Source organism: Pteropus vampyrus, unplaced genomic scaffold (assembly GCF_000151845.1).
Source record: "Pteropus vampyrus isolate Shadow unplaced genomic scaffold, Pvam_2.0 Scaffold570, whole genome shotgun sequence".
Taxonomy (NCBI): Eukaryota; Metazoa; Chordata; class Mammalia; order Chiroptera; family Pteropodidae; genus Pteropus; species Pteropus vampyrus.
In genome coordinates, this window is record NW_011889351.1 from 740290 (window position 1) to 765880 (window position 25591).

At 52.3% G+C, this 25591-nt stretch overlaps 1 protein-coding gene across 1 annotated transcript in view; it reads right to left on the reverse strand.

Moving 5' to 3' along the window:
• Positions 1-17929, reverse strand: part of ARHGAP23 (Rho GTPase activating protein 23) — a 68187-nt gene extending 50258 nt beyond the window's left edge. Inside the window, exon 1 of the mRNA XM_023525532.1 lies at positions 17785-17929. Coding sequence (XP_023381300.1) covers positions 17785-17847 — 63 coding nt within the window. The 5' untranslated portion in view covers positions 17848-17929. The remainder of the gene's footprint in view (positions 1-17784) is intronic.
• Between the last annotated feature and the right edge of the window lie 7662 nt (positions 17930-25591).

Sequence of the window (25591 nt, forward strand, 5' to 3'; positions counted from 1 at the left end):
GTGGGGGGTCAGGGAGCGTTTTTTGTTCTCCTATTTCCTGTTTGCCTCTTGCTAGGCCTCCTGTGCAGGAGCTGGACCCCCACCCCCACCCTGGCGGAAGCCGGAAGGGAAGAGCAAGGCTGCCACTAGAGCTGAGTCAGGAGGGCTTAGGGGCAGAGCTGGAAAGGACCGCAGTTAGGGGAGCAGAACGCATGGCAGCACCCTCTGCTGCCCCTCAATCGCTAGAAAACCAAGGATTCTGAGTCAGGCCCCCTCTTGCCCTTGTCTTCCCTGAGCCTCCCGGTCATGCCCGCCAGTGGCCAGGTGATCATAGACCAGCTGGAAGCACCACTAAGGTGTCCTCAGCCACATTAGACTCTTCAGCCCCAAGCAGAGGGCAAGGGCCATGGAGATGTCCTCGCTCAGAGTCTGGCCTTTTCTCTCAGCAAGCAGCCAATAAGTCCTTCCAGCTACCTAACTTCCTCTCCTCTTGCTGCAAGTCCAGTCCTTGGCTCTAAGGAAATGGAGTAACCCTCCCCTCTCACGTCCCAGGGAACCTCTCATGACCAACAGGTACTGCTGTGTGTCTGGATTAACCCCTGGAACACCGGGTTCTGTGTCCAGGGCTGCAAAGACCTGGGAAATGATGAGCCATAGATGATGTCCATTTCCTGCCCTTAACCTGGCAGGAGGAGCAAAGCCCCACAAAGGAGGTAACAGCCTGGTCCAAAACAAACCCGCACTACCCCCTCCACCCCAGCTGCCTCTACAGGGAGGTTACAAGGGGGATGTACACAGTAGGGCCTCCAAGGTCTTACATAGTTTGAATAAATGATCCTCCAGGCCTGGGGAGCCTCTCAACCCCCTCCCTCATTTCCTCTGGGAAAGGAATGTGGGGTGGGCCCCAGAGGGTGGTGGGGGAGGGGGCCAGGACTGGGAAATACCAGGCGTAGCTGAGATTCTATTCCAAGCCTTCCTGCCGAGTGTGAGTCCTCCTTCCCTACACCCTCCCCAGCTTCCTCCCCCCAAATCAGGAATTACCCCGCTGAGTAGTCCTTCTCATCATCCTCTAGTTTGACCAGCTTGCAAAATCCATTCAACCTTATCTTCCTGAGGGTCCTTGGGACAGACCTTGGGGGCTGCACCCCCAAGGAGAGGGCATCCAGTCTTCCTCTCTGCAAGTGAGATAATCATCCTTTACTGCTTAAAAGCACTTTCCCTTTATCTCATTTGACCCTTACTCTACAAACTGGATGTCCAGAGATTGTTTTTATAATCATTTTTCGGATGCGGAAACTGAGGCTCAAAGGGGACAAGTGACTGGTTCAAAGCCTCACTTATACTAAGCTGGGACCCAGGGTTCTAAAGCCCAAGTCGGATTTCTTTCCATTTCTCTCTCGTTTATCATTTGAAAACCATGTCTTAAGTGCCTGCTGTGCACCAGGTGCTGTGCCAGGGGCTGGGACACTTGGGAGAATAAGACAAGGGCAGATAATGCCCTCAGGTGTTTAGAGTTTTACTAACATCTCAGCTCCTGAAACCTTTAGGGGTCTCCAAGTTCAGATTCAAGCCTGAGCCAGCTGCCTTCACCCAGACCAAGAGAAACCCCCACATATCAACGAAGCCCCTGTGTTAGGAGTTGGGGCCTCTCTCTCTGGGAGGGGACAGTTTGTTTGAAGTGGGATCAGGAGCCTCCCAGGTTAACCCTTGAACAAGTGGGTGGCCTGGGCTGGACGAGCAGAATACTGCAGTGGTCAGCCTGACAGTCAGGAACTGGGGAAGAGAAGGGTGTCCTGGGGCCAAAGGGTTGGGGGATGTGAGAAGGAGGGAAACTGATACCTTGGAAGGCGAGTTCAGAAAGTGAGAGACAGGGGCTTGGTATCAATTTGCCTGCTTTTCCTTCCTCTAGCTTGTTTAGCGCCTTCCCCCAGAATGCTGGCCCCAAACCACGAGACGAACAATGCCTCGCACCCCAAGAGAATGAGCTAGCACTTACGAAGCTTCAACTGGTCCCATATTTACACTCATTGCATACCACCAAACACAGACCCACGACCTCACACCCAGACAGCGCAATTCTACCACCAGTCCCATCCATCCCAGGCATGCAGGCAATGCGATACCCAAGGCATCTCGTCTGCCCACGCCTGGGCCTCTGACCCCTGCCCTAGTCTCCTCGCTCAAGGGCAGCCGCCCCCTCGATCCTCCTCCACCCTTTTGCCCCATTCAGATGCCTGGTTCTCAGCACCACTTGTGTACAATCCTGACATGCCCCAACAAGCCAAGCCGATGAGCCGGCCCAGCAAGCCTGAATCTCCCTAACACCCTCAAGGTGCTGACAACCCCTTGTCACCATCACCGTCACCATCATGGGGAGCTTGGGGACCTCGCACTTGGTATGGTTCTGAGGGGTAGTTCAAAGGGTCTCTCCAGACCCATGCTCTCCCACAAGCTTGCCCTGAGTTGGGGTGGTTGTGACATTTCCCTCCCAACTTCAAATTGGGCCAGAGCCAAGAAAGGCTGGGGGAAGGGAGGGTGAGAGAAAAGAGAGGAGGAAGAACTTGAGATGCCAGAAATCTCACTGTCATCTCAAGGAAGGACCAACTGTGATCCCAAACAGCACAGAACCCCCTGCTTTATCGTGGCTCACAGATGAGCACGTGGGCTCTGGAGTCCAGAACTCTGGGTCTAAGTCCCGTCTCTACCACTTTCTGGCTGTGAGACTTTGCCTGAGTTACTGAATCTCTCTGAGCCTCAGTTCTTCGCCGATAAAATGGGAAGGACACTAATTCTCACTTCATAGATTGTTGCATGAATTAAGTAAATTAAAGAAAGTCCTCAGCACAGGCCCTGGGCACGTAGTAGGGGTTCAATAAATGCAAGGGTTTTTTTGTTTTTTTTTTTTCTTTTCCTTTAAAGAATGTTTTTATTGAGATATAATTAACATACAACATTATATTAGTTTCAGGTATACGACATAATAATTCAAAATGTGTATACATCGTGAAGTGATCACCACAATAAGTCTGGTTAACATCTAGCATCATCTATGGTTAAAGAATTTTTTTTCTTGTGATGAGAACTTTTAAGATCTGCTTTTCTGGCAATTTCAAATATGCAATATGGTCTTAACTATAGTTGTCATGTTGTACGTTATATCCCTATGACCTGCTTATTTTAGAACTAGAAATGTGTATCTTTTGATTCCCTTTACTCATTTGGCCACCTTCCCAACCCCCGCACGCCAAAACTCTGCAACCCCCCACCGCCACCTCCGGCAACTCCCAATCTATTCTGTTTGAGCTCGGTAGGGTCTTTTTGTTTTTTGGGTTTTTTTAAGATTCCACATGTGAGGTCACACCTTATATATCTTTCTCTGTCTGACTTATTTTGTTCAGCACAATGCCCTCAAGGTCAATGCAAGCCATTTTGATTGTCTTTTGAATATTCATACTCACACACCCAGCCACACTCACATTGAGACATGCAGGCAACTTGGCCACATGTACACACAGACACGGTGACACATGCAGACACTTATGGAGGTCTACACCGAGCCAGGTGAACCCACTCACATGAGCATCACCACCACATCCCCCTGCCAGCCCCCTACAGGCTGCTACACACCCCAATTTCCCTCAAATAGGAAGAAATCATCAGGAGCCCCCCTTCCATAGCAGAACTTGGGCAGGTCCAGAGCTTTGTCTTGTAAGCCCTTTGGGAATGGAGAAGGGGTGGACAATGTGAGACCCCAGGATGCGGCCTGCTCCCAGCAGGAAAGGAACTTGGCAAAGGTGCCAGGCTGGCAGGACCTCTCCCAGCAGCAGAGCCAGTTCCCACCTCAGGAACAGCAGAGGGAGGGGAAACTAAAGATGAGCATCTTTCCTCATGGTGGAAAATGAGCACTTGCAGAAAAGAGTGAGTCTGGAGCCAGCCACAAAGTAAACAGCAGGGCCATTGCCTAGGCAACTGCAGGCCAGCGTGGGACAAGACCCACCACAAGCCCTCTCCGCCCCCTGATGAGTCCACTCAGCAGTCCCCTGATGTCTCAATGCATGCCCTCCACGTACTCATTCTGATCTCTAGGCCTGTCCAGGGACTTCCCAAAGGAAACGGCCTATGCCTCATCTTTAGACTGGGAGCTCCCTGAGAACAGGGTTTGAGGGGTTTGTGGGGTTTTTTTCCCATATCCATCTAGGGTCTCCCAAGGTTAATGGCCTGTGTCTTTCCCCTCAGATGGGAGATTGTTCAAGGGCATGACCTGAGTTTCCCCCATTAGACTGAGAGCTTCCTAAGGACAACAGCTACTAAATTTCAGAAACAGACTTGTGCTGCTTGAGTGTTTTGTACGTACACAGTAGGCTCTCAACAATTATTTGTCAACGGCGAGGGTGTGGAGAAATTAGAACCCTCCTGCACTGCTGATGGGAACACAAAATGATGCTTTTGTGTAAAACGGTATGGCAGTTCTTCAAAAAATTAAACAGAAGTAACCTATGATCCAGCAATTCCACTTCTGGCTATGTACCCAAAAGAAGTAAAAGCAGGGACTTGAACAAATACATCATGCCCATGTTCACAGCAGCATTATTCACAGCAGCATTATTCGCAATAGTCAAAATGTGGAAACAACCCATAAGTTCATCAACAGATGAATGAATAAACAAAATGTAGTATAAACATACAATAGAATTTAATGCAGTCTTTAAAAAAGGGAAATTCTAACACCTGCTACAACATGGATGAACATTGAAGACATGATGCTAAGTGAAATAAGCCAGACACAAAAGGACAAATATTGTATGATTCTACTTATATGAGTTACTAAGATTCATAGAGACAGAAAATAGAATGGTGGCTGCCAGGGGCTGGAGGGAAAGGAGAATGTAAGTTATTGTTTAATGGGTACAGAGTTTCAGTTTGGGAAGATGAGAAAGTTCTGGAGATGGATGGTGGTGATGGTTGCATAACAATATGGATGTACTTAATACCACTGAAATGTACACTTAAAAATGGTCATTTGCATGTTATGTATATTTCACTCCAATAAAAAAAAAATGGCAAGGTCAGAATTCAAATGGAAAAAAATTGTTGTTGAAAGAAGATGAAACAAATGAACAGGTCTCCTACTGGGGCCCAGGAGCAGGCCTTGCCCACAGAGGTTGCCCTGGACAGCTGGGCACCTCCTGCCTGGAGGATCTTTCCCTCCCATCCCTCCTTACTGTGCCTTCTCAGACCCCTTATTGTCATCTTGGGGCCCTAGTAGTCCCCACACAGGGGGAGCTCTCAGGCTGCCAGGGGCATTGACAAGGACCTGCCATCTATCGGAGGCTGGAATGATGGAGGCATAAACTCTTGGGATGCCATAGGACCCTGGAGAGTTTTCCTAGCAAAAACCAGGCTAAGTGTGAGGTTCTCGCCTCCTGAGAGCGGACTCTGCTCAGCACACACGTCTATTTCAAGCCTACACATGCTTACAAACTACCTGTAACAAATGCACACACAAAGGTGTGCACACAGAGGCAAGCTCTTGTTCTCCCATGATCTCTCATACATAGCTCCAAGAAAAACATGCCTACGCACTGAAGGATACAGTCTTGTCAGAGACGCAGGCAGGTCCCATGTGCAGCAGAGCCCCCTGCTGGCCCAGGTCTGGCACACTTATCACCCTCACAGGGCGGTGAGCAGATTGCCCTCATTCCCTCCACCCTGCCTCCTTCCATTGCAATCTTCAGGCCTCTCAGCCCCAACCACACCCCAGGATCACCCCTCCCCATCTCCTACGGAGGAGCAGGGTCCCCAGCAGAAAGAGTGGCTGTGGAACCTTAGGAAGGGTCTCCCTTTGGTCAATGAGTATGAGAAAGGCCAGAGCCTCCTAGATCGTGTTAAAGGCAGTGTTTCTGGAGGCAGGAGACTGCCTACAATGACTCTTCTCCAAAACCATCACATCCATTTTCTGACTTCACACCGGAAAGCTCATTTCAGAGGAGACTGAGAGAGAACTCTGGGAGTGGCTTTTTCTATGGTCCCACACACACCTCTCCAGAAGTTCTTCCTGTTGTCTGACCACCTGGGCAGAGACGACAGGTGCACTCACTGGCTTCTTTCAAGGGAGAGCTCAGTCCTAGTGAAGCTGAGACCACATCCCCTCCCAGGGCAGGTCTCAGCAGATTCTGAAAGTCTCCCCCAGGGTACATGGGGCTCCCTGTGGGGAGAGGCTCTTAGCTCCACCCCTGAAACCACCCACCCCCTCATCCAGGCCCTGCCTGACCTGCCCAGGTCATCCCTTTACACCCAGCCCAAGAGCAGAACCTCTCCCTAATCCAGCTGGTGATGCCCCAGAGGCAGCTGGAAGAATGGATGATGGTGGCTCTGCAGGGACAAACAACCTCCCCTGGCTTCTGTCCATGAGGGAGTTGCGATGGTTTCTGGGCTGGGCTCTGTAGTTAGAACAAGACAGTCGGCATTGCCTTCGGCCCCAGATCCTACCTTTCATCAGTTTGCCTAGCCTTATATTAATATTTGTTGAGCCCTTACTATATGCCAGGCATGCTACGCATGCATTGCCTCATTTAAGAGCAGAGCAGCCTCTTGGGATAAGTGTGACACACACATACACGCCCACACACTCTACCTTGGTCCCTTGCCACAGTCACCTCTCCCCACAGCACGGTCTGGTGCTAAGTAGGGAATGTTGGGCTAACCCATAGGATGCCAGTGAGAAAGATCACAGTCCCAGCATCGAGAAGGCTGACATGGAGAAAGGGTCATGCTTGCCATTGCTACTAGCCTTAGCCATTTTCTGGTTATGTGACCTCAAGGTCACACAGGTTTTTTATTTCTTCGGCTACAAAATGAAGCTAGGGATAGTAACCTGACAAAGTCGCTGAGAAAATATTCTGGGAGCCATTAATGGGAGGTGTTATGGCCCCAGTCCTATATCTCACCCATTAGAGAGTAGATTCTGTTTCCAAAACGTCTCCTGAGTCTGCCCACTTCACCATGTCCACTGCTCTGTTCTAAGACACCATTACTCTTCTGGCCCCTGACAGTCCAGACTAATTATTTTAATACTATGACCACCAGACTCTGTGGGACATGCCTTCAGGCTCCATACCCACCACACCTCCTTCCTCTGTGCTCTGGCTAACCTGGCCTCCTTCCAGTTCCTTTGAGGACCAGGTACTCATCCAGCCCCAAGTCCTTTGCACATGCTGTTTCTAGAATGCTGTTCTTCCTTCCCCAGCTCCCTCTCTGCCTCACCAACCAACACCCTAATTAACTCCTATCCACCCCATAGTTCTCAGCAAAAAAGTCACTTCCCCAGAGCTATACCTCCTTTGGGTCCTAGACTAGGTCAGGTCCCTCTCACAGCAATCTTGAGTTGGTGTCTATATATTTATGAGATTATTTTGACCAACATCTCCCCTACCCCTGGGACTGTGAGTTCTGGAAGGCTGACACCATCTGCTTTGCTGGCTGTCATATCCCCAGCTCCAGGCACAGCACCTGGCAAAGGGTGGGCGCTGGGCACACTGTTTCTGAATGTGAAGGAATGAACGAACCTCTCCTGACAGCCCTTGGTAGCTGGACCCATTCCCAGGGAGGGATTTACCTGGGGCAGGGGCTGCTTCAGATCTTTGTCTATTGGTTTGCACCCCACCCCTTCCTCAGTGGGAACCAGATTCAGAAAGTGGAGATGCTGGAATAAGGGAGTAAGGGGGAGGGAGGGGGAGAGAGAAGCTGCTTAATCCTTTTTTCAGCATCCTCTGTCCCCTCACTCCATCTGGCCAAGCCCTTGTCCATTCAGGGCTGGCCCATCACATCCACAGTTCCCTCTCCCTAGAATATAACACTTGTCTCTCCCCTTCCCCCATTTTCCCTTAACTGATCCCTTATCCTCCAGGTAGGTCTCAGCTTGGCTGTTTCTGAAAAGCTTCGCAGACTGCAAGCTAAGGAACTTGCCAGAGTCCCACAGCTAGAGGCCGCTCCGATTCAAGCCCAGGCTCTCCTTACTACCAGTTTCTCTCTCGAGGCCTGGCTCAAAGACACGACCCTTCACTCAGCCTAGGTTTCCTCTTGCGGGATCGGCCATCTCTAGATTTCAGGAAGATTAGTTGAGAGGGCGAAGGTTGGGGGAGGCAGACAGAGGAGGGAATAAGGGGAGAGGAGAGAAAGGAGAGGAGGGCGGAGGGTCGGCTGCTTCGGGCCAGCCAGACATGAGAAACGCCAAGTATGCGAACTACACCAGCCCCTGAGCTATGAATAGTGCGGCAGGCTCGCGGCCCAGGTCTGCCCTTCCCCCACTCGGCCCTCCACCCCAACCCTCCCACGCCAGCAGTGCGCCAGGGGCCTGAAACCGGGAGGGAGCTGAGGAGGTACGCTTCGGGGCGGACGCTGAGTGGCAGGAGAGAAGGGGTGTGGTCATGCAAATAGAGAGCAGTGAGCGTATCTGATTGGTGGGTCTCTGCGGGTCTGGGAACTTGAACCCAATGGGCACTCAACAGGAGTTAGCAAGGACTCAACCCTCAGCACCGCGCAGGGCCTATGCCTATGCCGCTTCCCAGCCGGCTGTGGTTCTCAAACCTGGAGGTCCTTCGGGTCACCCCGTGGCTCAAAGTCCCTTGATGCTGTGCACTGGAGGCCTCATACCCTCTTCTGTCAAGGCCCCGTAAGGTTCTGCCGCCTTCAGACACAGTCCTTGCTCACCCCAGCTCCAGGACAGCCTGGCCTCCTTGGAGCTCACACGTCTGACAGACAGCTGGGTGACTAGGTTGACTGGGTGTCACCGAGGGCCTGGCACCTAGGAGATGCTCAACAAAGTTCAGTAGTCCACAGGGATTTTTAAATTAATAAAATTAATTAAATTTATAAAGAGAAAGCCATGCAATAAATAAAGAGGTCTCAGAGAGCATAGTGTTTTCAAGTTCCGAAAAAGGATTCAGGGGAATCTGGGTTTGAATTTCAACTTGGTCCCACTTCCTAGGTGTGTGTCCCTGAACCAGTTACTAACTATTCTGAGCTTCTATTTCTGCATTTATAAAATAGAGATAACCTATTCCTCATGGTTTGCTATACCATTGAGATAGTGTGTGTAGAGTGCTCAGCCCTGAAATGCTCAATAAATGTTAGCTATAACCAATACTCTTATTTTCATTATAACTATTATTACGTGTTCCTCACAATGCAGTGCCAAGTGCGATGGGAATGTTTAGTTCGTTAGTCAACAATATTCAGTCAACATGGCCTGGAGTCTAGAAGCTGGAGATAGGACAGTGAAGAAGACAGCATCCCTACTCTCATGGGGCTTAAGATCTAGTGTCCAGAGGAGGAAGTCTCCATATATTCGAGGACATTTGTGTGTGGTGGGGGGTGCTTTACAGAGAAGGATAATTGAACTGAGCATTGAAGGATGAATAGAAGTTTGAGAAAAAGAGAAGGCAAGGAAATCTATATCAGACAAGAGAAAGAGATGGCATGGCAAGTTTCTGGAAAGAGGAAGAGGGTAACGCATCCTGTTCCTATCCTGTCCTCTCCATCTCCAACTCCACTTTCAGCCCCCATCATTTGATCTGCTGCTTTCATTGCCTGACACCCTTCCATACGTCCACAGTATCTAGGGAGCAAGTCATGCTGGGTCTTTCTGTTTGGAATGCCCTTCTCTACCAGCCCTCTTTTGTCCCAGCAGACCTCTTTCAAGCCTTGGCAAGCCTCACTCCCCCAGTGAAGCCTTGTTCCCTTCCGAGTTGAAGTATCTTTAGTGAAGGCAGGGGTTCAGCCCATGTCTATTGGCAGAGCCCTGGGGTACTCTATACCAATCAAGGGCAAACCCAGATTCCAGGCAGGCACAGGGAGAACCCTATGCACAGCAGAGTCACGGAGAAGCAGAACATAATCGTCGGCATCCTCCACCCCTCTTTCATTATGCTGACCCCTACTGGATTTCAAAGCCCAGCTTGGGGCAAGGGAAAGTGTACATTTTCTCACGGTAGGAGGGTGTCCTCCTAGGCTCTTCCCTGTCAGGGAAGGTGGCAGTGACACAGGAAAGGATTAGGATTCCGGAAGCCCCAGATTTAAACTTGGATGCTGGGCGACCTTTGGGAGAGTTATTTACCCTCTCAGGGTCTCAGTTCTTGTATCAGTAAATATACAACCACTCCACGATGGCCCTTGAAAATTCATCAAAAAAATGTTTCACTAAAGAATCTTTAATTTAATGATAGGTTTGGAAACAGGAGATGAAAGAAAGAAGATTAATCATAACGCAATATAGCGATTCTACCCAGCAACACTGTTTCCATCTTTAAACCTACCTTTGAACCTACCAGTGAAGACACTCATTTGTGTCTGCTGTGGGTCTGTCTCCCCAGTTATGCCAGACCATATTTATGTTAATTTTTTGGCAGGGGGTGGCAAGGGGTGTTCTAGACTGACAGACAGTATAAATGCAAATCTCAGAACCCATGGTGATAAAATCTTAGTGGAGCTGTTGGGTAATAGGAAAAGCAGACAATAAACCCCTTGAAGGCAGGGCTGTGTTTTTATTCATTCTGGCCTCACAACCCAGAGAGAGAGCCTAGAACATAGGAAGTGAGAGGACACACGGGAATGATCACCAAATGAATGAAGTCCACTTTGCATTAAGATTTGGCTGCTGCCTGATTTTCCCAGGCATGGACCTACAGTTTCTGGAGTCAGGTTCTTCTCCTGCCCTAGGCTAAAATTAGGGAGAGGGGAGGACAACACTCTGTTCAAGCCAGGCCTGGGAATGTCTTCAGTGCCCCCCGGGGCCACACCCAGTCTCTCAGATAACACTTTCCCTAGCACTGTGGGACCTAAGCATCTGGAAGCCACTGGAAGAGAAAAGGTCCCAGTGGGGAAGAGGCGGGTGGTACCTGTTTCTCTGTCCCATCAGCAGTCCAGCCTTGTTGCATGGTGCCCATTTCCTGACTCACACCCTTCCCTCTTGCAGACATCCTACCCTCTTCCTGGGCTCTGGGCCCAAACTCAGCTGCCCCCTCACCCTCACTAGGTGCTGTAGGGCAAAAGGTGGGTGGCACAGTGCCAAGGCTTCATTAGAGCTAATGAGGGCTCAGCTCTGCAGATGCCAGTGCAAGATACAAGAGAGTACCAGAATGGTCCGAGGTCCCCATCACGACCTTGGGCTCTCAGCTCTCTCTTCCCCTTCTCTTGCCAGGAACCAGGGGCCACACCCTCAGAAGAAGAAAGGTAGATTTAGAAGAATCTTCCAAGTACAGAGAGTGCCATGATGCCACTAGAGAAATCAGGGTGTGGGGAATGAACTAGAAAACAGCATTGGGGGGTAGGGTTCACATCTGGGCTGCTGGAAGCTCCCCTGTCCACTGCTTGGTCAACAGAAAAAAAAAAAAAGAACCAACAGAAACCCATCCCTCCCCTCCCTCCTTTCATGGAATCCCAGTGGGTCAGCAGAAGAGACTGGGGGCACTTCTCCACTACCCTCAGATTATAACTCAGCAACCTGGACCCCTTCTAACCTGGCTTCCATCCTCCCTCTTCCTCCTACCTTTGCCTGTCCCTTCTCCTCTGCCTCTGTCTCCTTGGTCTTGTGCTTTCTCTGGGCCTGTTTCTCCTTGAGTTAAATGGAAATGCAGGAGGAGAGGAGTGGCCTCTAAAAGCCCTCCAGCTGAAACTTATGAAGATGTTCCCTCTCTCGGAGGCTTCTCCCTTCCCTCCCCCTCTCTCTTTTGGAGAACTATACAGAGTTTCCTCTACATTGAGAATGAGGGAAGCTCTGTGGTGGGAGGTGAGCAGGTCTCCCCTTCAGCCTCCCCTTTTAGCCTCTCAGGGGCTCTCAGGAGCAGGAAAAGCTCTGATGGCCCAGATCTCCACCCATTCCCCCAACCGAGAGCTCTATGTCCTGTATCCACACTTGATTCTCTCCAAGGAGCTCTCACACTCTGAGAAAATTAAAGAGAAAAAAGCTAGGGATTTAGGAGCCCAGAGTCAGACAGAATCAAGCTGGGGCTGATAAAACAGCCAGGCGCAGGGCCAAAATGAGCTCTGCCCTTCCCTATACTGACCCTCCACTTGGAGGCCAAGACCCTGGGGCGTTGTCCTCCCACATGGCTCCCACATGTGCCCCCAGCCTGGCCACATTCCTCCAGCCCCCACACCTCCTGCCAGCCTGGCCGCCCAAAGCTCGCATCCTTGGCTTGCAGGTCTCAGTCACCCTTATGCCCCGCCCCAAGCAGTCTCTCCACCCAGAGATTCGGGCTGAGCTTTGAAAGGGTCACTTCAAAGAGGATCTGCCTTTGAGGGCCCAGCCAGACCCAGGGCTGGCTCCTTGGCCAGATTCTCTGTGGCTGGGGACAAAGGCTCCACTGTTCCTCCGACCCCCGGACGCCCCCAAATGCACTGAGCATAAGAAGTCTTTCTTTCCCCAGTTCCACTTCTTACAGGCCCCTGCTTTTTGTCACTGGAGTAGCCCCAGCCCCTCCTCCTGGAGAAGCTGGGAGTGGGGGGACAGGGAGCTACCAGTTGCCCTATCACCACCACCACCATACACTCAACCCCTTGGGCAGCTGGGACATGGAGGCAGCCCTGGAACTGACTTCAGGACCAGTGGCCCAGGGGCCTTACTGCCCTTCAACCACTAAGCCCTTCCAGAACCTGCAATGGCCCCTCACTTTCTCGCACCCATCAGAACCATATCCATCCTCCCACGCCTCCTCCAGGCAGCCTCTCTGGACTCCCTGACCTCAGAGGAGCCTCACAGCACAGCCCAAATCGCAGCAGCCAACCTTTCACTCCCCTCCCCAATCCTCGATAGCGGGAACCAGGTCCCACCTGCTCCTCTAATTTCCTACCACATGGCGCTGATCCCAAAGCAGAGCCCTTAAGGATTTTTGTGTCAACCCTTCACCCAATGCCTGAATTCTCTTGAGTCCAGCCTGAGTTTGCCTGGCTCCACTGATTTGGGACCCTCATTACCTCTAGGAGCAGCTCATTTCCTCTTTAGATTACCCCAACCATAAAGCCTTCCCTTTATTGAGCCCAGAGTGTGTTGTTCTCATTTCCATCCATTGATTATTGTTTGTTTAATAATAGTCACTACTAACAGTTGAAATGACCGAATGTCAGCCGCTTTACCTATATTACCTCATTTAATCCAATTTAATCTAAATTAATTTTGAGGAATTATTTCAGGGATAAGAAAACTGAGTCTAAAAACAATTAAGTAACTTGGCCGTGGTCACACAGTAAACAAGGGCTAAGGCTGAAATTTAAACCTCAGCAGGCTGAAGTCAGGGCCCAGACACCCAGCCTAACTCCCAGTGTGCTGAGGGGCCATGCCAGACCCAGGCCCCTCAGTTCCCAGGGTCACCTGTCTGTATTAGAGGGCGGACCACATCCCCACACTGAATCTTCTTTTTTCCTAGCCAGTTCCCCACCAGCCTTTGTCAGCAGATAAAGTATGACCCGGGGATAGTGACTGACTGATGTTAATTCAAACCAGCAAATGGGTAGCAGAGAGAGTCAGAGAGAAGAGGTCACCTACCCACGGGCACACAGGTTTGAGGAGGCTGGAGGAGATGACTCTGGGCCTAAGGTTTAAGACTGGAGGTGGCTGGAAATCCAATACCCAAACCAGACACTCCATGCACCCTCCAACTTGAAAGTTGCAGAATCTTCCACCAAGGTGATGCACAGGGTCCAACACCTCAGGGCCAGAGAGATAAAAAAGAAACAGGCCTCTTTAACCCCATATGTAGTCTTTTCTCACATGTGCATTGCTCAGCACTGTCCCCTTGAAACTCTGGAGGAAAAAGGGAGACTCTAAGTGAGGGCAAACGAGAAGCCAGAGGACTGCAGGCCCCCAGTGGCCCGTTAAGCCATAGAGGGCAGTTGAGACAGGGTGTGGATGAGCTTTCCTTTCTTCTCTAGGTTTGGCTCAGGCATTCCTGGTACAGCTAACCCAGCAATGCCCCTCTAGGCCTCCTTCCCAAGACCTCAACCACAGCTATTTCCAAAGGGTTAGATTATAGAATTCCGTGGTTTTTCCATACAATGTCAGTCAGTCAGTCAGTCGGTCAACAAACACAGGGCTATGTGCAAGGGCCTGTGGATACCAAGATAAACATGACACCTTTGGGCCTGTCTGGAATGAAGTTAAGAGCAAGGTCAACTCCTTAGTTCTGCCACTTACTAGCTATGTAACCTTAGGAAGCCACTTAATCTCTCTGTGCCAGTTTCTTCGTCTGTCAAATGGGATGATGATAATGTACCTACTGAGTGGTAAGCACTTGAGAAGTTGCTATTATTATTTTTCTTGCCCTCAAATAACTCCAGTCTGGTGGAGGAGACTGATATGTAGACTGACCGTCACGATGCCATGCCAAGGACCGAGCTGGGCACGGGGCACCCTGGGAGGCCAGAGGAATGGCTGCTCCTTGGCCTGCACTTAGCAAACATTTATGAAGAGTCGCTCTGTGCCAGGCGCTGTGCTGGCCACAGGGGACATAAAGATGAACGGGACACATTGTCCACTCATCCCTGCTCCTCCCTGCCCTCCCTTCTCCCTCCTGGGCCCAGTCCCAGAATTCTGCCCTGAAGCGGGCACCAGGGAAAGACATGGCCTGGGGGCCAGGCAGTCAGAACACCTGGGTTCATGTCCACCACTCACAGGCTACTTGATGTTGGACACTCTCTGGCTTCAGTTTCCCCACAGTAGCATGAGAAAGTTGGATGAGATGACCCCTCTGGTCTTGATCCACTCTGACAGGTGATGAATATATTCTACCCCCACAGGGCTTTAAACTCACCCCAAAGTCCAGTCCCAAGTCAGCCTGTTGTCCCACTGAGACAGTGGGGAGAAGATGTCTGCCTGGTACTGACTGGCACTGCCCTGCTGATGAGCTGGCACAATTTCACTTGGAACAGGGGGGACTGGATCTAAAGGCAGATTGTTTGAAGTGGGTGGGGGTGCTAGGGGAAAGGCAGAGCCAGCTCCCACAGGCCCTATTCATGGCTCTCTCTGGGGAGGGAGAGAGAGCAGGATAATTAAAACCAGGCTTTGTCCAAATCCCTGACCAAGCCAATATCTCACCTTTGAACCCCTGTAGCCGACAGAGCAGGGCTGATGCCCCTTTAGAAGGAAAACACCAATGAATGGAGCCATGGCCAAGTGCTATTGGTTGGCATGGGGTAGGGTGGGGATAGGAAGTTGGAGAGGTAAAGGAGCTGATTCCCCCAACTGACACCTGAGGCCTTGCCACACTGAGACCTCTTGTCTCCATCCCTGTCCCAACTAAAAGAAAGGCGACCAAGCTCCAATCCAGCAATAGATTGACCTTGATCTTAGGCTATGTCCAAGAGAGACCCAGATTTGGGGTGGGACTGACAGTAGGGCAAGGAAGGTCCTGAGAATAGGGATAGCAAGGTGACAGCATTGGCTAGAGCCAGACTGCCAGGATCCTACCCTGGCTCTGCTACTTGTTAGTGATGTGATTTTGTTCCACCTCTTAGCTCTCTATGCCTCAGTGTTCTCAACTGAAAAATGGGAATAATAATGGTATCCACTTCATGGTTGTGTGTGAGGATTAAATGAAGTAATTTATATAAATCCTGGCCCAGAATAATTGCTATTTATGTCTTAGCTATCAACTGTACTATGAAAGCAACTGCCCCTCCTTAAAAACATATTTTTTCCATGTATTAATGTATATGCTTATTCGACTATATCCGCATCGCCTATGACTTTGGATTTCTGCACTTGAATTCAACTTCACAAAAATCTACCTGACCCACTATACTGAAGGAAACTTCTCTGCATGATGCTCCAGGCTAGCCTCATATGCTATAGCCCACAAGCCTCTCCCTGGACACTCTCCTGAAGAGCTAACTGCAATCCCTCATTTTGTAACTTATTCCATTCTCCCCCTTTGTAGTCACTCTTTTAACCATCCTTCTAAGCATCCCTGCAATGAAGGATGAAGCAAGAAATGCCTCTGCCCACTCCTGCACTGCCCTGTTCTGTAACCAGCACCCTCCCTCATCCCCATTACTATCCATGCCAAAAATGCTGCAGCCCTGGAGGGCCAGATGGGTCTCCTGCTCTCCTTCCCCATGAGCTCAGGCCCACCCCGTGGAGAGGGCATGGAGGTCCCCGTCTAGGATACCCAGACACAAGGCCTATTCCCTAGGCCTAGTCCCTCCCTGCTTGGGCTAGGATCCTCAAAAGCCTGCCCCATTCTGCATGGTGTCCCAAAGCTACCTTCCTAATTACGCTCCCCTCCTCAAAGTTTTCATCTTGTGACTCCCAACAGAAGATGGGGCAGTCGGGGAGGGGTGAGTCAGATGCAAGAACTGGGAGCTCACAGCCACTTAAGGGTAGGCTCAAACACTGTGTGAGCAAGTAAAAGAAGAGGCTGGGTTGGGGGCCTTTGGTCTGTGTTTGGAGGTGAAATGACTGGTTATGTAATAGTCATTCAAAACGCATGCCAATGAGCACATCTCAGCGAGAGCGGCCACTTTTGGGAATGGGACTGTTGCCCTGGCAGAGGGGGAGAACCATGTGGGATCAAAGCCATTCACCCCATCTGGGCCCCAGTGGAGGTGAGGGTGGAGATGGTAGTGGGGTGGAGATGAAGTATGTCTTGGTGGGGGGAGAATCGAGGGACTCAGGCTTAATGACCTCCACCCCCACCCCCTGCCCATCCTGAATTTCAAGTTCATAATTAGGAACTCTTTGGCTGAAAGGTGGAGGGGGTGTTCGTGGGAGAGATGCGAACTGAGGAAGAACTGAGCATACATACATCCAGCTCCTGAGAAACGTACCAGTCTCAGAGTGCAAAGTGCCAGACCCCAGCTCCAACACTGGGGAAGGCTAGGGAGGAGCGACCCAAGGACCTCCAGCCCTGTCAAAGATTAAGAGATCTCAGCTCAGAACTGGACCTCAACCTGTCCCCCCAAGAAACTTCTTTTCTAAGCTCAGAGGACTGGCTTGACAGTGTTTATCCCTTCACCTTGGGAAGAGGGGGAGTGCGCGGTGGGGTGCTCCAGCGGGACTGGGTGGCCAGACCCAGCGGTAGGGGGCTGGCCCCTCCCCAGCCTCAGCAGCTGGCAGATGAAAGAACCCAAGCAAAGTAGCCTAGCGCTGAGTAATGCCCCTGGCACCCCGCGCCCAGACCCACCCACAGCCAGCCGGAGAGGGCAGAGGGGAGGACAGCCGCGCCTGCAGGGCCGGGGGTCCAGGGCCTGTTTCCCTTCCCCAGGACCCGGGGTCCGGGGAAGGACTCACGCCAGGCAGCTCGTCGCGCGGTCCTGCCCTGCAGGGGGCGAGTGCGGCGCGGGGAGGGGGGTGTCTGGCCACAGTGGCCAAGGACATCCCGCTCCGGGAACCCCCTCCCCCACTCCCTCTCCCTCCAGCTGTGCCGGGGCCTCGCCAACGGAAAACGAAAACTCGGGCAGAGGAAACGGCGGCAGACGCCCCGCCTGAAAAACCCGGACAAAAGGCGCGGGCCTCCCGCCCCCGCTGCCCGGCCGCCGGGGTCCTGGCACTGCCGACCGGGTCGTTGCCCCCTGCTCTGGCAGCCCCGCGCGTCCTGGCCCTCTGCCTACCTTCTTCCTTCCCGCCCAGGGCAGCTCTCTCTCCGGCTCCCTCCCCGGCCTGCCACCAGCCGATGTTCTTTGCAGCTGTGCCCGCGATGCCCGCGCTGTGCGCTCCTGGCTGTACCCGCCGAACGGGGGCGCCGCGACCCTGGCCCTGCAGCCAACTCCCGGGAAGGGGCCAGATCCGCCCCCTCCCCTGGCCCAGCACCTCACCTGGGGAGGCCGGGGCTCCGGGCGGGGCGGGATCCCGACCAGGCAGAAGGCGACTCCATTCATCGGGCGACAGCGGCGGCTCTGCGGCCAGGGCACTACTCCCGGAGCGGGCAGGAACCCGGGCGGGGCGGAGCCGGGGGCCGGGCCCTCCCTCTCGCTCCTCCCCTTGAGCTCAGACGGGGCGCACCCGCTGCCTCTCCCTAGGGCAGCAAACTGCCAAAGGCGACTGAGGTAGGGTTTTGCGCTGACAGTGGAGCTAGAAGCCAGAACACAGCCTGGAGGAGAGAGGTGGTCTCAGGGAGACAGTCTGTGCCGGCCTCCAGGGGGCCGGCTTCCAGGGGACGGGCCCAAACAGACGGTGATCTGGGCTGGCTAAAGAGAGAGGACAAGGGCACCGAACTCAGAAACACAAGGAAAGGGAGGGTGAGAGGGAGGCAGGAAGGTAAAGGGAAGCAGAGAGAAACACAGGCAAACAGATGTCAGAAACAGAGCCACAGAAAGCATGAGAGAGGCAGAGACAAGATAGAGACAGAACAGAGGCAGAGAAAGTCCGAGATAAAGATGAAAGACCCAGGATGGAAGAGAAGGAAAGACAGAAAAAGGCTTAGGGAGCTTTTCGACCAGACTCACGGATGTTGAGAAGAGGGCAGAGATGGTGATGCACATGTGGGGAGGGGATAGGAGGAGAGGGGCTTCGGAGGCTCGGTGCCACTCGATCTAGGGCCCCTCTCTCAGTCAGAGTCTCAGTCCAAGATCTTATGAAGGCCGGGGAGCCAAGGCTGGAAGAGAGAGGCTGGCAGGTGCCCCAGACCTTTGGACCTCCACCCAGCCAGCCTGTGGCTCAGGCCTCTGGACAGCTCACGGACCTACTCCGGAGTGAGCGGCAGTGAGAACGGAGTCCCCTCAGATCTCCCAGTCACAAGCAACCAGTAGCCTCCCTTTCCGGCTTCACTCTGAGCTGCACTCAAAGAGCCACTGGGGTCCTGAGCCAGTTCCTTATTTCCTTGCCTCCAAGCAGACCCCGTCTAGCCCATCTAGGAAGGGACAGTCCCTCAGTGCTTAGTTTCTGATGAGAAGTTCTTTTAGCAAAAAGAACTATCTCCTATTTCCTACAGTCCATGCTTACGTCTTTTCCTTTCTCAGAGTATGAAGAAAGGAAGGTAGAGGCCACAGATAGATAGGAATATGATTTGGATAAGGCAGACAAGGAAAGTGGGAAGGCTGACTCCGTCTACTGGAATCGCCCACTCACTCTGAGGCCAGGAGACCTCACACAACTTGTTTGTTTCACCTCTACCACCACCCTGACTCCTGAAAGCGATTAGCCCCAAGCTCCCCACCCCTTCACCACTAATCAGAATCAGGGACTCAAGTCCTGTGATCAAGGTCTCAGGTCCTGTGAGCCTGAGAAAGGAGACTCGCTTTTAAATCTTATGTTTTATTTAATTTATTTTAAATCAGGGGGAATGGATGTTTTTATGATAAAGGGGAAGTTAATGACTCCTCCTCTTTCCCCACCTCTCTTCAAGGTCAGATACTGCCAGAATTATTCCCTACTCCTGAGAAGGTCTTCATGATATTTAACTGTAATCTGTCATACTGCCTGTATTTTCTTGCTTAATCTTCAACCAGTTCTCTGTTCCTGACTCTGCCCTGTATGTAGCTCCAGGGGCCCAAGGCTTGCTGCCACCCTGGCTCAAGAATCCTTTCCTCTCAGAACAAGTGGGTTGTCTGTAAGGGGGAAGCTGCGGCATCTGAGATCCAGAATAAACTGAGGCTGTGGGGGAAGGGAGGAGAGTGGTGGCCCCTAGGGTGCCCCTGGCTCACTTTTTCCAGAGCCTGATGCCCTCAGACACTGCAGGAGGCGGTGAGAGGAAATGAGCTCACACTGGCCGGCAGGCAATTCCTCCCTCCACAATGCACTGCACTCACCTCCCCCACCCACTCCCACTTCCCAGAAAGTGTACTCTGCCCCCACCCTGCTGCCCTTCCCACCTCTTCCTGCACCTTGACCCGCACCCCCATCCTGTCCCAACCCTCCCCCATCCATCTTCTCCAACACCTCTTCCATCCTTCCTCTCCATCCTGGCTTCCCATCCCCTGACTCCCTGCAGCTACTCCCTGCATCTCACCTTCCACCTCAAAATCCACTCTCTTCCTGGCATACTCTTTCTCTGAGGTTTTAGGCAGTAAAGCCCAACATGCGGTGGAGGGTGTCCCTCACTAAGGACCATCCTTATACTCTCCCTCTTTCTAAACTCTTCTCCCAGCCCAATCACCTTTATTCATTCACAAATGCTTACTGGGAGCCCGAATATGTAAGGGGGTGGGGGAGTAGAGGTACTCCCCTGGGGATATAGAGATAAGGCCTAGCTCCTTTCCTTGAGAGGTCTGGGCCTTACCAATCCTGACTCTAAAATGATATCCTAGAAAAGGAGCAATGCGAGGCTGGAGAAGCAGAGGAAGGCTTCCAGAAGGAGGTGGCCTTGAGCATTTGGGGGCTTCATGGATGGGGCGGGGGGAGGGAGAAGAATGAGGGGAAAAGCACTCCATAGAGGACTACCACGGACAAAGGCTGGGAGGCAGGAGAGAGCCTACTAGCAGTGTGGGTGTGGCTGGGGCCAAGTGGAGGGTACATGAACAGGAAGCATGGAGAGATGAGGAAGGAAATGCGGGTGGGGATGTGACCCTGGCGTGACTGCGCCTGAGGCACTTAGATTTTTGCCTGGCTTGGAGCAGGGATTTACGTGGAAATGTGCCATGGCCACCGTGGCTCCATGCAGAAAAAAATGGAGGACAGCAAGGGAGGTAGGCCTTGCACCACAGCATAGGGCAACAAACATTAGAGGCTCCTGGAATTTGATGACCAACCGGGTGTTGGGGAAAGAAGATAGAAGAGTCTAGAATAACTCCAAGGTTTCTGGTTCAGCATATTAGGTAGATGAATTGTCTCAAGTGTTCCCAGGGAGAGGGGACTTGCCCTGTGCTAAGTCCTTCATAATGTATTATTCCAATTTAGCTTTCCAAAGAGGCTGTGAAATGAATGTTATGTTTTTCATTTTATAGATAAGGAAACTGAGACCCAGAGAGCTTGAGTATCTTACCCAAGGCCATGCGGGATTTGAACCCAGCCATCTGGGCTCCAGAGTCCACACACTTAACCCCCAGGCTATGCTGCTAGTGGAATAGTGACGGGCAGCTTAAGCCCAGGTCTATCTCCCTAAAGGGATGCCTGAGCTAGAGGCATGGCTTTGAAAGTCATTGGTGGACCAGGAGTGCAGTTCAGACTCTCAAGGGCCAGTGCAGAGAGGAGACCAGATGTGGGACAGGACCCGAGGAACGGCAGGTAAGGAAGAGGCAGTGAGGACGATTAGGAAGACTGAGAGGAAGCAAGTGGCTGGAGGAAGTGGCACTGTGACGGGCAGAGAGGGCATCAAGGGTGAGGTAGTAGAATCGCCCCTGCTAAGAAAATTAGCGTAAAGGGACAGCCAAGGAGCACAGGGGAGTCATGGCGAGGCATGTTTCCATTGGGGTGGGGGAAACTTGAGCAGAACTTTTGGTTGAGGAGCAGGCACCAAGAGAGAGAGAGAGCCTGATCAGTGGAGTGGAGGAAAAAGAACTATCTTCCCAGGACCCGGTAGGGCTAGGAGGGGAGTATAGGGGGAGGCCGGGCAGTGCCCAGGCCAGAGCCAACCAGGGTCAGGATCAGGCGTGGCCCAGGAGCTGGCAAGGTGTTGTATGGTGTCATCAAAGAGCACTGAACTGGGAGTCTGAAGACCTGGGTTCGGGTTCCCATCCTGCCTACCTGGTAGCTGTTTATCTTTGAGGAAAAGCACATTCTTTGAGCCTCAGTTTCACCCTCTGTAAGATGAAAACAATAAGGCCTTTTCAGCCTGCCTCTGATTTGGGGCTCGCATTTGATGATGTATTCAAAGCATGCTGTGAGTTGAAAAGGAAAAACAATGGATGGGAGGCAGGTTATAGGACAAATGGCTTAAACCTGGCCCCAGTTTTCAGCCCTTCCACTGAGGGGAAAGAGCACCCCCTGGTGGAGAAGGGCAGGAGGGCAGAACTGGAGGAAAGCCTTGAAGAGAGATGGGCCCTATTCTTGTGCCTCTGGCTTTCAGCCCCCAGGTCCTGTGCTTGTCTCTCATAGTCAACCCACCCCCACCTAAATTTTCATCTTTAAAGCAAGCAGAGTCCCAGTTTATTAAAGTTAAAAGACATTTATTGACTGCTGACTACATGTGAACTGCTGTGTGGGGTGATGGGACAGTTTGATGAACCAGTGGATATGCCTGCCTGCAATGAGCTCCTATTCCAGGAAAGGCAACAAACCCAGCAAAAGATGGCTGAGATGGTGCTGTGGTGGTGGTGCCAGCAGCGCATTAAGCAAAACCAGTGGGAGCCTCCATAATGAAGGGGGAAGGCAGGAGCATGGGAGGCAGTGTTAGTCTAGAGTGGCAAGTGGCAGAGAAAGAAAGTCTGAAGGCTGAGAGCTGGGGAAGGCGTGGGGTTCTGGCAGAAGCCCCAGGCATCCCACAGAGTGGACCTCATTAAGCATCTTTAATGGTATAGGGTGGGGCAACGGTTCAGTCAAGATGACACCAACTCTAGTCCCCACCCTCATCCCTGCTGCCAAGTCCCTGAAGAATCCTGGGTAAGGGGAATCTACCTGAACACCACTCGGGGAGGAGAAGCGACAGAGCCCTGACCAGGCTGGAGTCAAGGGACCCTGGCAACCTGCCAAACAGCAGGGGCCCCAGCCCAGCAACCTCTGGACAGCCACCTTGGGGTGAGAATGAGAGGCTACAGCTTCTCTGGGCTGGCAGCAGAGCAAGCAAGCCACACCCAGCGAAGCCCTGGTATCAGGGCAGAGGGTGGAGGAAAGATGCCCAGCCCTGCCGCTGTCAACCGGCAGGCCATAGGGGTAACCATGTTGGGGAACGTATTCCATGGTGTGTGAGAGGAAGAGACCTTGAACTGGGGTATCAGCCCCGCAGCCTCTCAGCCGTGTGACACAGGGCAATTGAAGACCTGGTGGCCTGGATTGCATGTGTGAATGTGTATACAAGGTTAACAGATGACTTAAAAGAACCATGACATCACCTAGCAGGAGCTTGAAAACACCAACATGGAGAGAAAAGAAATGAAAATGTGTTGAGCACCTACTATGTGCCAAGCTCTTTACATATATTGTTGCCCTTGACAACACCATACAGTAGGTATTATTAGCCCCACTATATAAAGGAGGAAACAGGTTCAGAGAGATTAAGTAACTTGCTGAAATCTGATGTTAAGCCCTTGCTCTTTCTATGCAGCACGACCCCTCTGGGAGGAGCTAGGCCAGGGGGTCCCTTCCACCTCCAGGATGCTAAATTCCATGCTTCTATGTGAGGGTTCTGTCATTCTTCCAGCAACTGGCCTGCAGCCCTGCTTTTGACACAGGCCCCAGGCCCACCTGGCGCCTGCACATCCCTGCATATGGGAAAGGCTTGCTCCAATTTCCTCCCTGTCTCTATTCTGCCCTTATGGTGGGAGGGGGGAGGGGGGGAGAGGGAGAGGAGAGGAACATAGAGGAAGGGAAGACAAGAAGGGAGAAGAACAGAGGGGAGGGGCAAAAGGAGGAGGGAAAGGGTGGCTCCCACCTCCCGCTGGAAGCTCTGGAAATCCCCAGCAGCTGCTCTCCTTGCCTCTGTCTGGCCCTGAGCCAGCCTTGGGCAGGAGTGAGGGGCGTTAGATGAAGAGGAAAGAGGGGCGGGCACTGACCACAGGGGGGCAATTCCAGCCCCTGTGAGAGATTCCAGGCATACTCCCCTTTAAGGAAACCCTACATGCCAAAATCCACACATACCAAACAGACACATCAGAGAGGTTCTTGCACTATAAAAGGATTCTTTGCTTTACAAGAGGACTCAGCACATGGGAAACTTAAAATAGGAGCTTCTCCTGGTGTCGTGAAAGAAGCTCTGATTTCAGAAGCACCCCACACACATCATGCTTCTGTCACATCCAGAAAGCTGGCAACACCCGTGAGACTGGCAGGGCTGGGCTGCCTTAAGGCATTGACATCACCCTGGGCACCCCCATGACTGCGCTCTGTGCCGATCATCCGAGTCCCCATTGGTGGGGGGCAGTCTCACGTTCCAGGGAACATCCTGGCTGCTGTGCCCCTCAGCAGAGGTGTCCTAAGACACCTAAAAGGGGCCTGGAAAGCCACCACTCGGCATAGCTGGCAGGGATTTCACAGCGCCCAAAGAGAGGACAGAGGTCCAAGGCCTCCCAGTGTTCCTTTGATGGGGCCAGGGCAGAAGCCCGATGTCCTGACCCTCCTTCATGTTCTCTCCTCCCTTCCATGATGCCAGAACACAGGGGAGACACGCTCTGTCCTCTGGGAAGGAAGAAGCAGCTGACCCCCAGAAGAAGTACAGAGGCCAGTGGAGGCAACCGTGGAGCTGCTTTGAGGAGCATCTCAAGCCAAGCTGCACACCCAGTGAGATGCATTCAGGGTGATATAGGCAGAAAGCAGTCATGGCTCCTAGCCCTGCTCCTCCTTTTTTTTTTTTTTTTTTAATTAAAATGAAATCCATATAACATAAAATTGACTATTTTAAATTGAACAACTCGGTGGCATTTAGTACTGTATCCCCCTACAATCTGTTTGTCCTCAGAGTGGAGTTGAGGAAAGAGTCAGTAATGACAACAACAACAGATAATAATGACAAATTAAGTCCCCTTCCTCCTGCCAGGCCTGATGCTCCAGGGAGCTGCCACTGGCCATTTAAATTAACAATCAAGATGTCAAACAGGCCTGGAGACTAGACCAGCCCACAAACCTGCCCCAAACATCATGTCCAGCCCAGGGAAGACGCCCAGAATGCTTCATCCTCCCCAGCGCCCCTCTCCTACTCCAGAACTTAGGATCAGACCACCCCCGGACTCCACCTAGCCCTGATCCCTCACTCCCCACCCCTTCTCACACTCCTCCTCACCACCACCACAAGCAGCCCATGAAACCCTTTGCCACCAAGGCAGAGGGGCTGGCTCAGTCTGGAGGGAGAGGTCTCAGAGTCCAGGACCCTAGGCCACTGCTTTAGGCAGAGCAGCCCCAAGGAGCCTGGGAGTGTGCACCAGCCCAGCATTTAAAGGCACTCCTAGGAATGAAAACCCCACCATACAGGCCCCACCCTAAGACCTTACACCAGGCTGGTTAGGAAGAGAGCAAGACAGCCAGCCTCAGGAGCAGCCTCTCACCCCAACCCACATCGGGCTGCTGCCCCACACAGAGCAGCGGGCTGCAAGTCAGGCTAGGGGCCCCCTGGTTCACTTGAGAGGCCTGGGCCCACTCAGGATTTGCTGAGCTCTATGGACCAGGTCAGGAGCTCTGACCTGAGAGGGTCTTCACCCTGCCTGCTTCTGCTGGAGCCCGTGTGAAAGAGACAGCACCTGGGGACCTAGCTGGGGTTACAGGTCTGTGTTTGGGAGACATATAGAGAGGCTTCCCAGCCCACCCTACCTTTTCACTGCTATGAAATGGTGGCAGCAGCAGCTGTAACTGGGAGAGGAGGAGGAGTCTGGCTGGGAGAAACCCCTTGATGTGTAGCGGGGAAGGGGAACGGTTGTATATTGGGTTCACACCAGGGGGTTCTGGGCGTCAGTGATAGTTTCCTGGCCTGGGAGAGCCACCCCTCCTTCTGTCAATCCTTCAGTTTTCAGAGAGTGCCTGTAGCCCCCTTAGGCCTAGGATCCTAGCAGGGACTGGGACCTTATCGAGTGGGGAGTAGGTCTTCTAAATGCAGGTACTCTT